General features: G+C 36.6%; 1 protein-coding gene across 2 annotated transcripts in view; it reads left to right on the top strand.

Annotated features, from left to right (window-relative positions):
* LOC148950844 (uncharacterized) overlaps positions 1-10,770 on the top strand; it is an 84,854-nt gene extending 74,084 nt beyond the window's left edge. For both annotated transcript variants that reach the window (XM_089090039.1, XM_089090040.1), the window contains exon 9: positions 8,396-10,770. In XM_089090039.1, the coding sequence (XP_088946165.1) occupies positions 8,396-10,630 (2,235 nt within the window). In that variant the 3' untranslated portion in view covers positions 10,631-10,770. The remainder of the gene's footprint in view (positions 1-8,395) is intronic.
* The last annotated feature ends 3,778 nt before the right edge of the window (positions 10,771-14,548 follow it).

Raw genomic sequence — 14,548 nt, 5'->3', positions numbered from 1 at the left:
AAAGCCTAAGCGAGGACAATTTTCTTAGAAAGCGAAGCTAATTCTGCCAAGGCAACTAAAACAAGAAGTGAATGCAAAGAATCAAACAAAAAAAAAACAGGACTCTTTCTCCAAAAAAAAAAATTCTAGAAATGCGCATGACTAAAATCATTTGTTTTAGCGTTTGCAAAAGTCTTTTGCTATGTCATATCAAGGCTTGATAATTAAGCTAGAGCAAATTATGCAAACAAGCCATTGGTGGATCTAGTGAGGGGCCATACCCCCCTCCCTCTGCTCCAAACATGCCCTGGACAAAACAAAGTTTGATTGGCAATTGACAATAAACTTGGTAACTAGAATGATTTCAAATAATCTTAACACAATTCTGAAACATTCCAAGTTTTATACCAAACTTGTACATAACCCGAAACTGGAAAGATAATGAAAAAAATCGTGAGGATTAACTTAATGAGCTATAAAAAAGTGCTTTCTGATGAGAAGTTTTACGTAATTTGCTAGATCGTGGCAGAATATTTACAACAATGATAACAACAAGCATTACTTTTTGTTCTTCTTATAACAAAATTAAAATGCTTTTGATGTCTCTTTCTGAAAACTCTATAAGAATTTCATGACGCAGTTCTTAACAGACGTATGGTATTTTCTTGGATAGGGATATTCCACCACTAATTAGAAGAAAAATTAAGGTCCTATATCAAATTTCGAAAGACATTTTTATGGTCCAGAAAAGAGGAAAAATGTTTTGACGCTCCATGGCGCAATGTTGCTGTCTAAAACCACATATTATTCTGAAAACTTATAGATAATCTGTGCATAAACTATTCGGTTGCCCCTTTGTGGTGAAACATTTTGTGGCAAATTTCAAACAGTCCTGCCACTTGGGAGAGGGATCACGGATCCCTCTCCCACTGCATACGAAATTCCGGCTATTTTCCTGTTGCAGCGTTAATCACAAGCTAACACTGAAAATGTCTGTATTTTCTAAAAATTTAACACAAACCCCTTTTTAGGAATCCTGGATCCACCAGTCATTCAAGTCATACGTCATATCTGGGAGATGGGAAAGTACCGAACCACTTCGCCGGCTCACGCCCTTTCTTTCTGTTTTTGCCATCATAAATAATACAGGTTCGCACTATTTTTCAAAGCTGATCGAGCAACTGGGAAATATACATTGAATCGCTTAAACAAAGGAACTGGGAGCAGGTTAATATACGTGGAGACTCTTCGTGCAAGATATTTCTTAGGATGATTGTACAGTCTAGATATCTGTGTCTTTTAACTCTCAAAGAGGGCAGCAGGGCTTTCAATTTTCGGTCAAATGAGTGCCTTCCGAAGTTTCTGTAACTCCTTCCCACACTTTATATAATATAAACTGTATATAGTAAGTTTACTGCAGATGATTTCTGGCTCTTCATTCTCGGTGCGAACAAAAAGCTCCTCCCACTTATTTCTGCACTTATTGTCCACTTATTGGTTGAGCCGGCCAAGTGGTTTTGTTAGTACTTGTGCCGTAGCTGATTATTCTTTGTCTACCCGTGAAAAGATCTAATGCCGCTTATGTTTATATCTGCAAAAACGTTCTCTGGAGCACTCGCACCTCGGTCCGGGTTTTTATAATGGGTGAGATAGGGAAAGATCATACTGGATAATTATATAAACTGTGCTCCTTCCATACGAAGTGCCTTGGTGAAAAACAATGACAATAAAAATCAATAAATAATAGATAGAGCCCACTTTGCTCTTTACTTAAGCAGCGCTATGCGCCGCCAATGATTTATAAGTTATGTCACCTTGATTATTTATGCTCACCAAATAGACGTATATAATGAAAGAATCGAAAAAATAACAAAGGAAAGAAAAACGAGAATAAGATTTTATAAGGCCAACGAAAATAATGGACGAAGCATAACGGATCTCTCGAAAGGACAACCACCTCTCTTCTTCAGTAGTATAAGAAGGAAGGAAACACGTTTGCATTTTCTGAACGAAAACACGGATAAAAATAAATGACGTGAAAAGTAAACAGAAAAAATAAACCTAATATTAGAAGAGCTACAAAACCTAAGAACCAAACAATGTGGAAAGCCATGAAAATAACAAACAGATAAAATCAAAACTTTGTAGAATAAAAAAGCCAAAAAATCCTAATTAGTAATTAATGAGTAAGCACTCATCAAACTCCACAATTAACAAAAAAAATGCTGCTCGGACAACACTAATCAGTGACTGAGTTGGTAAAAAAAATATTTTATTCATTAGGTTACTGAACCCAATTAGCTAGTTCAGGAAATACTACGTCAGATAAAAGATAGAACATTTTGATATTTATGTATTTCAAAAGGCTCTATGTTACTGGCCCACACCCTTATTATTTGAAACCCAAGAAGTAATGTAAAAGAGAAATGGGTACTGGTGCATTAAACGTACTCTTTTATCTCTATCTTTAATCTTTCTTTATCTCTTTATTTTATCTCTTTATCTCTCTATCTTTAATCATCCATATCTCTCTTCTGGGCCAAATTTAAATTTTGATATTTATGTATTTCAAAAGGCTCTATGTTACTGGCCCACACCCTTATTATTTGAAACCCAAGAAGTAATGTAAAAGAGAAATGGGTACTGGTGCATTAAACGTACTCTTTTATCTCTATCTTTAATCTTTCATTATCTCTTTATTTTATCTCTTTATCTCTCTATCTTTAATCATCCATATCTCTCTTCTGGGCCAAATTTAAATTTTGATATTTATGTATTTCAAAAGGCTCTATGTTACTGGCCCACACCCTTATTATTTGAAACCCAAGAAGTAATGTAAAAGAGAAATGGGTACTGGTGCATTAAATGTACTCTTTTATATACTGCTAAGGAAGTCAAGTTTGGTTAATGCTAATGAAACAAAATAAAATAGGATGAATATATAATAATTTAGAAACAAATTTGGGCTATATATTTGCAAATTAGGGGGGGGGGGGAAAAGCATACCATATATTAAATACGTAACCTAACCCAGGTACCTGTCCCCCCTCCCCTAAAACCCAAAAAACAACAGTGTTAATCTCGTTAACGCAATGAAAACTACTCTTTGCATTCCAATTATTAATAGCGGTATCTTGAAATAACCAGTCCGGCGGGTATCTGTCCCGGTATCTGTAGCATCTCCAGTTTGGTATTCCATATACAGTATATAAAAGAGTACATTTAATGCGCTAGTACCGAAAAATATTATGGTGCGGGTGGTCATAAATGTGCTCAGCAAGGGCTGAAACAAAACTTTCAGGATTTTTCCCCTTTTTGAGGGCGCTACCAATTGAACTAAAGTGGTGAGATATCTTAATCCGTAAAGTGTTCCTCTGTCCCTTCGATGCATCATAAACCGCACGAGAAGGGAATTCTGTAGACACCGGAATTATCAAACAGTTCGTGGTAACGAACTGTAAGTAAGGAGCAACCCGGCTCAATAGTAACCGAAACTCCAAAAAACGGAATTTTGATGCCAATAGATATATCAAAAGAATTAGATTTTTATGCTGATTTCGAATATATAAGTTTCATCAAGTTTAGTCTTACCAATCAAAAGTTACGCACCTGAGAAAATTTACCTTATTTCTAAAAAAAGGGGGAAATATCCCCTAAAAGTCATATAACTTTAATGAAAATCACGCCATTGGAATCAACGCATCAGAGAAACTTACTGTAGAAGTTTCAAGTTCCTATCTTCTAAAATGTGGAATTTTGTATTTTTTGTCAAACAGTTCGTGGTAACGAACTGTCAGTAAGGAGCGACCCGGCTCAATAGTAATCGAAACTCTAAAAAACGGAATTTTGATACCAATAGATACTTCAAAAGAATCAGATTCTTATGCTGATTTCAAATGTATATGTTTCATCAAGTTTGGTCTTACCCATCAAAAGTTACGCGCCTGAGAAAATTTGCCAGTCTGGCGGGTATCTGTCCCGGTATCTGTAGCATCTCCAGTTTGACATTCCATATACAGTATATAATACAGTACGTTTAATGCGCTAGTACCGAAAAATGTTATGGTGCGGGTGGTCATAAATGTGCTCAGCAAGGGCTGAAACAAAACTTTCAGGATTTTCCCCCTTTTTGAGGGCGCTACCAATTGAACTAAAGTGGTGAGATATCTTAATCCGTAAAGTGTTCCTCTGTCCCTTCGATGCATCATAAACCGCACGAGAAGGGAATTCTGTAGACACCGGAATTATCAAACAGTTCGTGGTAACGAACTGTAAGTAAGGAGCAACCCGGCTCAATAGTAACCGAAACTCCAAAAAAGAAATTTTAATGCCAATAGATACATCAAAAGAATTAGATTTTTATGCTGATTTCGAATGTATATATTTCATCAAGTTTAGTCTTACCCATCAAAAGTTACGCACCTGAGAAAATTTACCTTATTTTTGAAAAAAGGGGGAAACACCCCCTAAAAGTCATATAACCTTAATGAAAATCACACCATCGGAATCAACGTATCAGAGAACCCTACTGTAGAAGTTTCAAGTTCCTATCTCCTAAAATGTGGAATTTTGTATTTTTTGTCAAACAGTTCGTGGTAACGAACTGTAAGTAAGGAGCCCGGCTCAATAGTAATCGAAACTCTAAAAAACGGAATATTGATACCAATAGATACTTCAAAAGAATCAGATTCTTATGCTGATTTCAAATGTATATGTTTCATCAAGTTTAGTCTTACCCATCAAAAGTTACGCGCCTGAGAAAAGTTGCCTTATTTTCGAAAAAAGGGGAAAAACCCCTAAAAGTCATAGAACTTTAATGAAAATCACACCATCAGATTTAGCGTATCAGAGAACCCTAATATAGAAGTTTCAAGCTCCTATCTGCAAAAATGTAGAGTTTTGTATTTTTTGCCAGAAGAAAGATCACGGATGTCTGTTTATTTATTATTATTATTTTTTTTTCAGGGGTGATTGTATCGATCCAGTAGTCCTAGAATATGTTGAAAGGGCTCATTCGAACGGAAATTAAAAGTTCTAGTGCCCTTTTAAGTGACCAAAAACTGGAGGGCAACTTGGCCCCCTCCCATGCTCTTTTTCTCAAAGTCACCCAATCAAAATTTTGACTTAGCCATTTTATTCAGCATAGTCAAAAATCTAATTAATATGTCTTTGAGGATGACTTAATCCCCCGCAGTTCCCGGGGGAAGGGCTGCAAATTATAAACTTTGCCCATTGTTTACATATAGTATTGGTTATTGGGAGTATACAGGCGTTTTCAGGAGGAATTTTTTCTGGTGGGTGGGGGGGAGGTCGGAGTAGGAGTTACGGGGGAGAATCTTTCCATGGAGGACGTTTCCTTGGGGGAGGGACATATCTATGAAGGGGGCGCCGGATTTCCCAGCATTATTTAAAAAACGATCAGAAATTGTGATTCAGGGGTTCGTGAATCGAACAAAGTTCGAACTTTCGCTTAAAGAGCGAGGTATTAACTTGGGGGCGAACTCCCTAATATACGTAATAAAAACATAGGAATATAAAAATTTGTTACGTAAGTTAATTCTTAAGCTACGTCAGAACAAAATTTCGAGAAAGCCATTTAGCCAAAAAAAGGAAAATTAATATGCAAGAAAGCTATTTTGCCAAAAAGGAAAACTAATATGCGAATTCCGTTTTAATTATTCATGTACGGTGGGCCAAAATCAAAGCTGCATTAATTCAAAAACGTTCAGAACTTAAATATATAAAAAAAACAAGTTTTTGTAACTGAAAGTAAGGAGCGACATTACAACTCAAAACGAACAGAAATTATTCCGTATATGAAAGGGGCTGTCCCCTTCTCAACGCCGTGCTCTTTACGCTAAAGTTTGACTCCGTCTCACAACTTTATTTTTTAAAACGATAAAAAAAACTTTAGCGTAAAGAGCGAGGCGTTGAAAAGGGGACAGCCCCTTTCATATACGGCATAATTTCTGTTCGTTTTAAGTTTTAATGTTGATCCTTAATTTCAGGTAAAAAAACTTGTTTTTTTATTTAATCAAACAGTTCGTGGTAACAATCTGTAAGTAAGGAGCGACCCGGCTCAATAGTAATCGAAACTCTAAAAAACGGAATTTTGATACCAATAGATACATCAGAAGAATCAGATTTTTATGTTGGTTTCAAATATATGTTTCATCAAGGTTAGTCTTACCCATCAAAAATTACGCGCCTGAGAAAATTTGCCTTATTTTCGAAAAAAGGGGGAAACGACCCCTAAAAGTCATAGAACTCTAATGCAAATTACACCATCAGATTCAGTGTAGGCTATCAGAGAACCCTACTATAGAAGTTTTAAGCTCCTATATGCAAAAATGTGGAATCTTGCTTTTTTTGACAGAATAAAGATTACGGATGCGTGTATATTTGTTTGTTTTTTGTTTTTGTTTTTTTTTTTCAGTGGTGATCCTATCGATCCAGTAGTCCTAGAATATCGTGAGAGGACTCATTCGAACGGAAATTAAAAGTTCTAGTGCCGTTTTTAAGTGACCAAAAAAAATTGGAGGGCAACTTGGCCCCCTCCCACGCTCATTTTTTTCCCGAAGTCACCCAATCAAAATTTTGAGATAGCCATTTTGTTCAGGATAGTCAAAAATCTAATAAATATATCTTTGAGGATGACTTAATCCCCCACAGTTTGCGGGGGAAGGGCTGCAAGTTATAAACTGTGTCCATTGTTTACATATGCTATTGGTTATTGGGAAGTGTACAGGTGTTTTCAGGAGGAATTTTTTTCTAGTGGGGGGTCGGAGTAGGGGTTACGGGGGAGGATCTTTCCATGGAGGTTATTTCCTTGGGGGAAGGAACATCCCTATGCTATGTTCAGCATAGTCGAAAATCTAATGAATATGTCTTTGAGGATGACTTAATCCCCTACAGTTCCCGGGAGAAGGGTTGCAAGTTATGAACTTTGCCCATTGTTTACATATAGGCCTAGTATTGGTTATTGGGAAGTGTACAGGCGTTTTCAAGAAGGATTTCTTTCTGGTTGGGGGGGGGGGCTGGTGGGGGGAGTTACGCGGGAGAATCTTTCTGTGGAGGATTTTTCCTCGGGGTAAGGAACATTTCTATGAAGGGGGCACCGGATTTCCCAGCATTATTTAAAAAACAATCAGAAATTGAATTAAAAAAAGACAAGTTTTTTCAACTGAGAGTAAGATGCAATATTAAAACTTAAAATGAACAGAAATTATTTCGTATATGAGGGGGTTCGCCCCCAAGTCAATACCTCGCCCTTTGTGCTAAAGTTTTTTTTTTAGTACTTTCAAAAGAGCTACCTATTCTAATTAACCGGCCTTTTTGATTCTGGGGTTTGTGATTCGAACAAAATTCGAACTTTAGCGTAAAGAGCGAGGTATTGACTAGGGGGCGAACTTCCTAATATACGTAATAAAAATATATGAGTGTAGAAGTTCGTTACGTAAGTTAATTCGTAAGTTAGGTCAGAACCAAATTTCGAGAAAGCCATTTAGCAAAAAAAAAAAAATATGCAAATTTCATTTTAATTATTCATGTGAAGTGAGCCAAAATTAAAGTTGCATTAATTCAAAAACGTTCAGAAATAAAATAAAAAAAAAACAAGTCTTTTTTAACCGAAAGTAAGGAGCGACATTAAAACTTAAAACGAACAGAAATTATTCCGTATATGAAAGGGGCTGTCCCCTCCTCAACGCCTCGCTCTTTATGCTAAAGTTTTTTATTGTTTAAAAAAATAGAGTTTTGAGAAAGAGTCTGACTTTACAATCGTAATAGCAGAGCGTAAATGTAAGTTTTTTGGATCTCAGTTTTGGGAACTCGTTTAGATTCTAAACTTTAAATAGTCTCTTTCGTTTTTTAAGCTTACAAGTAATAAGAAGAAGCTCAAAATAACAACACAGAACTGAATTCAGATCTGCATAAATAAGTAGGAATCTTATATGATCCCTGCTTATTATAGTAGGGATCATTATTCATACTAACGATATGATCCCTGACCACTGTCTATGTCTTTGTTGATATAGAGACTTTGCGATAAGTGAAGTAGTATAGAAAAAATACAATCATTTATTGTTCTAGTTCTTAAAAAATAAAGAACGGACCTTTCCTTTCTTCTTGCTCGTAGGAATTTATTTTGGTAAGCTGTAATTTTTCGAGGCTCAAACTCTTACAAAAAAAAAAAACACCAAAAAATTGGTGAATACATTTGTTGTATATGTGTCGATGTTAGATTGTATTGAGGAAATGATCATAATCCTTAGATCTCTTAGAAAGAATAGAGAATAGGGCCTGTGCCCCTTCTCTTTACACACCACTGCTCTACTTAATATTTATTTGTCTTAAATGGCAAAATTGATGTTGTAAAATGGTATATCCAAAAAAGCTAACGATTTTATCTTTTTAGGAGGAGCCATTGCGACTATTTTATCGGATTTATCAAATCAAATGTCATTATGAAATTCCAGAGCCTTCTCCGCCCGTAGTCGAATGCCAGGAAGATAAAGCTGTTGAAACAAGTGAAGAGGAAAGTGCTAAAATTAGTGAGGGAACTCCTATTAGACTGTCCTCCTCTGATGCTAATTTGGGAGAAACACGTGGCGCCAAGCGACACGCGCCGGAAACTTGTAACACGGATTTGAAGAGAGATATGAATAGCATGTCAAAGAAGAAACGTCTAAATGAAACTAGTCAAAGCGAAAGGCTAAAATTGGTTGCGAAAGTAAAATCAGAAAAGCTTAATGGACATAATGAACTGAGAACGAATAGAAATCCTCAATTATTTAACAATTGTAATGGATTCCAGCTTATTATGTCTCCTTCTGAAAAGGATTGTCCAAAAGAGCCCAACCATAATAATTTGAATTTGTCCTCTGCAGTGAAACCTGGATTGAAACTTGAGAAAAAAAATAAAGCAGAACTAGATAAGCTAGACAGTGACCTAAAACCTTTGCGATCTGATCACTTTTTTTTACCCCCTCTTGCGAGGATTGGCACTAAACCATCAGATAAATTTCCTATTGAATTAAAGAATAACAACATGAGAAAAAAAATTAAAAAACATTGTGGACCTGATCATACTGATTCTAGTCATTTATTTGACCCAAGGCACACAGTATCGAATACAAGAGAAACAGCAAAGAAGCAAATGGGATCAACAGAAACAGAAAATAGTTGTGAAAAAGAAGTCAAAAAAAGAACACCGGTATTGAATGAAATGGACCGATGTACTTCAACACAGTTTTTGGATATAAGCTCAGAAAATGCCCCCGAAAAATTAGACATTCTTTCTGACACACTTCTGGAAGAAATTAAAGACAGAGCCCTGTCGAAAGGTTCTCCTGTCAAAGATTTTTCGATCTCATCTAGAGACCAAACCATCGCATCTGAACTGCTTTCACTTACGTGTGAGAGTTCTAGTAATGGATTAGTATCAACAGTTCAAGAAAGTGTCTCTTCAACGCCTTGTCAGAAAGTTGTTGAGTGTGATGTTTTTTCTGGCTCGAGAAGTAGCATATATGAGAGTGAGCCTTCGTCCAAGAAAAGGAAAGTTTCTAATGGCGGACCGATTAGGACAATGCCAAATCTAATTGCAATATCTGAAATTCCTACTCCACTCGTTGCACGGAACGTGCAAACTCTAGCTGGTAGTAGAAAGCCAGACGTTAGACTTGTTGAAGCTGTTAGGCACAATGAGCCAGAGAAATCGTCACTGAAAGATGGAGACACCTCTCCTCAATCTTCGGCAGTGATACTTGACTTGTCAGAAAAAACATCGTCTGCAAAAAGTTTGAGTTGTAGTGCTCACGAAAAGAAAATATCTCCATCTACAACAATGATGTCCAATGTTCCGAAAATGCCTGCTGTTACTATAACAGAGAGAGGAATTACCCCAAAATCAACCCCTATGAACCCAACTAACAAAGAGTCATATCAACCTGAACAAGCTTCTTTACTTCCCCTTGGTAACGCCCCTGTGCAATCATTCAATACCATGAGCACTCCTCATCCGAATTCAATTCAGAATCACATACTCCAATCTATGGCGCTTGCACAAACACAACACTTGCAGCAGTTGCAAGCTGCTATGTATGCAGCTTCTGCTGCTAAACAGGGTAGTGGTGCAACATCACCCTTAGTAAACCCAGCTGAGTTTGAACGGATGCGAAATATGTTGACATGGAATGCTCTTGCTCACTTACAGGGTCACAGGCCTCCCACCACATCCCTTAAAGAAAGCCCTAGACTTTCTTCAAGATTTCCCTCTGATAGATTAGAAGATTTTGTCACTTCGCAAGCATCAAATGTGATAAAACCAACAGTTAAGTGTCACAAGTCAACCAATGATTCAGTCAGAGGGAATCTTCGTCAGTTTGTTGACTTGCAACAAAATACAAGAGTTACATCAATGTCAAATCCAAGATTGAGTTTAAATTCTAGCGTTCGAGAAATCCCTAACCCCTCGCTCTTGCAACAAAGACGACTAACGCAACTATTGCATGCAAATATTCCCGAAAACACTATTGCAGGTAGAACGCCTGATATTCCTAGTCCGAAACGAGTCATGGAGAACAAACTTGCCGCAAACAAAGAGCTAACTGTTAGCATTGTCAGCTCTGGAGATAAATCAAGGAAAAGTTAAGAGACTGAAATTTGTGGCGCTGAATTTTGATTACTTTTTCTGGTTTTATTCTGATTTTGTTTGCGAAGAATGTTTTTTGCTTTGACCTAAAATTAAGTCTACTATTTTGGCTGGACAAAGTAAAATATATGTTACTTTTATTATTATTCTTTTCTCGTTGTCCTACTTTTTTAACCGTACTTGTAAGCCCTCGGTTTCATTATTATAGGGTTGAACTAGATCCTTTTTTACCGTTACTAATTCTTGTCTGAAAATATTTGCTTTTATGTTTCTCAACCGAAATTTCTGCTGATTTTGTGCGTACTAAGTGCGTTAAGAATTTCAGCTAGAGTAATATCAGGCTCTCGGTCTTGGATTTCATAGGGTATTTTCAGGTTAAATTGTACCGCTAAACAAAAACAGTTTTTAGGACTATATTTGACCTTGACGTCGAGCAGCCACAAGAGTGTCAGTCGGCTGAGAATTTGGTTCTTCCCTTGGAAGTTCAAAAATGTGAGCAAATTGAGATAATTTTTAATCAGGGCTATACCCGGCTGTTGCTGCTTTTAGGAGGGGGGGGAATGAATTTTAATTTGGTGAAAAGATCACCGAAATCATTTTGTTTGGGAAGGAGTGGGAGGGTGTGGTTAAGCGTCTTATATGCATTCTTAAGACCAATTCGCGAGTCAGAGAAATATTTTCTTGTTTTTTTAAGAGAAATAGTCTTTTCGCCTCTGTTTTTACGACCAATTTACGAGTTACAAAAATATGTTTTCTTAAGAGAGGAGGGGGGAGGGTAATTCAAGCTCTAACCCTCTACCTTGTTACATCCTTCATTTCTATGTTTGGCACGTGCCCCCTGTCGCCTCATCAACTGACGCCTCTACCCATCCCCTCAACCTCCATAAAAATGCCTCCTTCCTATTAAAAACTAATGGGAGAGCCTATCAGGCATATCTCGTAGGTACTGGTTTCATAGGGATAAGTTTGAAATTAAACCTGCGAAAACAGATGGGGCAATTATATTAAAAATACAAAAAATTGTGAGAGAAATCAACGTATCAGGAGAATCTGGGCTCTAAGCACCCTGCTTGTCTCTGTTTTCGTGTCTGGTTCCCATATATTGACGTTGCTGTCATTTATCACAGGAAACCAGAAAACAGTTTCTTTGACTTTTTTTTTTTTTTTTTTTTTGCTCCGAGAGAGTGAAAGTTAATTCTTTTCACTAACAGCAAGAGTAAATTTTGAGAACGAAGAATGTAGATACTTATGACTGATCGGAAGAAAGGACGAAGTAAATCGGCTTAAAAGATCTCTGACTTTTTCCGCAACCCACTGAGTTTGATCCCGTATTTGACTGGACCCACTTGTTTCAGGACTTTAAAGGCCCTCTTCGAGAGACGCTGAATTTATTGCTGCCTAATGATACATCACCTCTTCACCAGCCATGAATTGCTTAGTTTGTCCTTCCTTTCGTACCAGCACTCTCTTGTATCAGCTGTTGACAGTTTTGAGGATCTCATGAGGTAGACCATATCTACTAATATGCTTGACCAATTGATCATCAGTGTTTCTAGCTGTAACCGTACGGAAAAAATTTACTGTGCTGTGCGGATTTACAGTTACTGTATGGATGGGGACTTTGTCAGAAGTGTGGCGCTTGGAGGTAACTGTGTAACCTAAAAAATCGTTAATTAAGCCAAGGAAATACGGTAAATTACCTATAAAAGCAGAATATATCTTATGGTTATGCTTACATCACTCTAATATGACATACAAATCTCCTTAAACGTAAAAGGTAATCTGTGACATGCCTCAGTGAAGGAATCATAACCTAAGACAATCTTATCACAAATGATAAACAAGATATAAAGACAAAATTTCCCCCTGAAAAGTTTAAATTTTATAGCCTTAGAAATTCGTGATAAATAACAGATATGCCCTTTTGAGAATTTGGATATACATTGTATATTTTGATCAATATTCCTCTCAAAATGCTCTGAAATTGTAACCTGAGTATACTTAGTGTCTTGATTTATTTTTAACACCCTCCAAACTAATCCCCGAAGCCGCCCCGAAATAAAGTTTGGAGGTGGCGGACGCAATTATGCTCGGTGGTGGCGCGCCGCCGAAACCTGATCGGCGGCTTGCCGTCAATTGATCAGCGTTTTTTTTTAATTTTAGAATGTTTTGCTTGTTTTTTAAAAGTCTTGAAATCTAAATTGGTATAATTTCTTTTCGAAATCAAACAGTTCGCAGAAACGAACTGTAAGTAAGGAGTGACCCGGCTCAATAGTAACCGAAACTCTAAAAAAGCGGAATTTTGATGCCAATAGATACACAAAAAGAATAAGATTCTTATGGTGATTTCAAATATGTAAGTTTCGTTATGTTTAATTTTATCTATCAAACGTTATGTGCCTGAGAAAATTGCCTTATTTTCGACAAAAGGGGGAAACACCCCGTAAAGTCATAGAACCTTAATGAAAATCACACCATCAGATTCAGCGCTTCAGAGAACCCTACTGTAGGGGTTTCAAGCTCCTATTTGCAAAAATGTGGAATTTTGCATGTTTTGTCAGAAAAAAGATCATGGATGTGTACTTTTTTTTTTTTTTTCCCCAGGGGTGATCGTATCGATCCAGTGGTCCTAGAATATCGTAAGAGGGAATTAAAAGTTTTAGTGCCCTTTTTAAGTGAAAAAAATGGAGGGCCACTAGGCCCCCTCCCACTCTCATTTTTTCCCAAAGTCACCCGATCAAAATTTTGAGATAGCCATTTTGTTCGACATGGTCGAAAAATATAGTAACTATGTCTTTAAGGATGACTTAATCCCCCACAGTCCTCGGGGAAAGGGCTGCAACTTATGAACTTTACCCAATGTTTAGCCTACATCACTGTATAAAGATAATTAGATAATCTAATATTTATATACTGTGGTTTACATATAGTATTGGTTATTGAGAAGTATACAAACGTTTTCAGGGGGATTTTTTCTGGTAATGGGGGGGGGACGGGGGGTTACGTGGGAGGATCTTTCCATGGGGGAAGGGACATTGCTATGAAGGAAACACCAGATTTCCCATCTTTATATAAAAAATGATCAGAAATTAAATTAAAGAAAACAAGTTTTTTCAACTGAAAGTAAGGAGCAACATTAAAACTTAAAACGAACAGAAATTTTTACGCATATGGGGGGCTCGCCCCCTAGTCAATACCTCGCTCTTTACGCTAAAGTTTTCTTAGTATTTTATAAGAGCTATTTATTCTAAATAAACAGTCTTTGTGATTAAGGGGTCATTCTCAAATAATTGGAACAAAGTTCGAACTAAAACGTAAAGAGCTTTAAACTGTTTCTTTCGCTATTTTCTTTCAACTTAGCATGATAAAAGACAAAGAGAAATTACAGAATATATGGGAAACATATAATTGGGCTGTAAATTTGCACATTTCGGGAGGGGGGTGGGGGTAAAGTATTGGACAGTGTGAAGTCAGAAAACAATTCTTACTTCATAATATCAGAATAATAGTAACTGAAACACCTTGCATGTAGACCCGCTGTACTTTACCCGCTGTAATGTGCAAAAATGTAACCCAAGTTGGTTTCTAAAGTATTATTTTTTCGTCATACTTAGGTATATTTTATTAGGATTAACCTAACTTCGCTTCTTGAGTGGTAGAGGGTATATCATACAAATACCTTTTTTTTTATTCCAGCAACGAAAATTAGATGTCACATTTTATAACCAGACTTTAAGTTATAAAAAATTAAAGGTTTAGTAAAAAACAACAACTATTTTTTAATGAAATAAATACAGAAATCTCAAAATTAAAACGTGGAAAAATTTGCCAAAGGTACATAGTAGGATGTGATCCCTAAAAATTTTCTAACAAATTATAATAAATTGTTTACTCTGTACAAAACATAGCAAATATATA

The sequence above is a fragment of the Artemia sp. Qi Xiang Cuo genome, chromosome 6 (assembly GCF_049724085.1).
Source record: "Artemia sp. Qi Xiang Cuo chromosome 6, ASM4972408v1, whole genome shotgun sequence".
NCBI classification, from domain to species: Eukaryota; Metazoa; Arthropoda; class Branchiopoda; order Anostraca; family Artemiidae; genus Artemia; species Artemia sp. Qi Xiang Cuo.
Note: the sequence above shows the minus strand (reverse complement) of the source record. Positions and strands in the feature narration are given on the sequence as shown.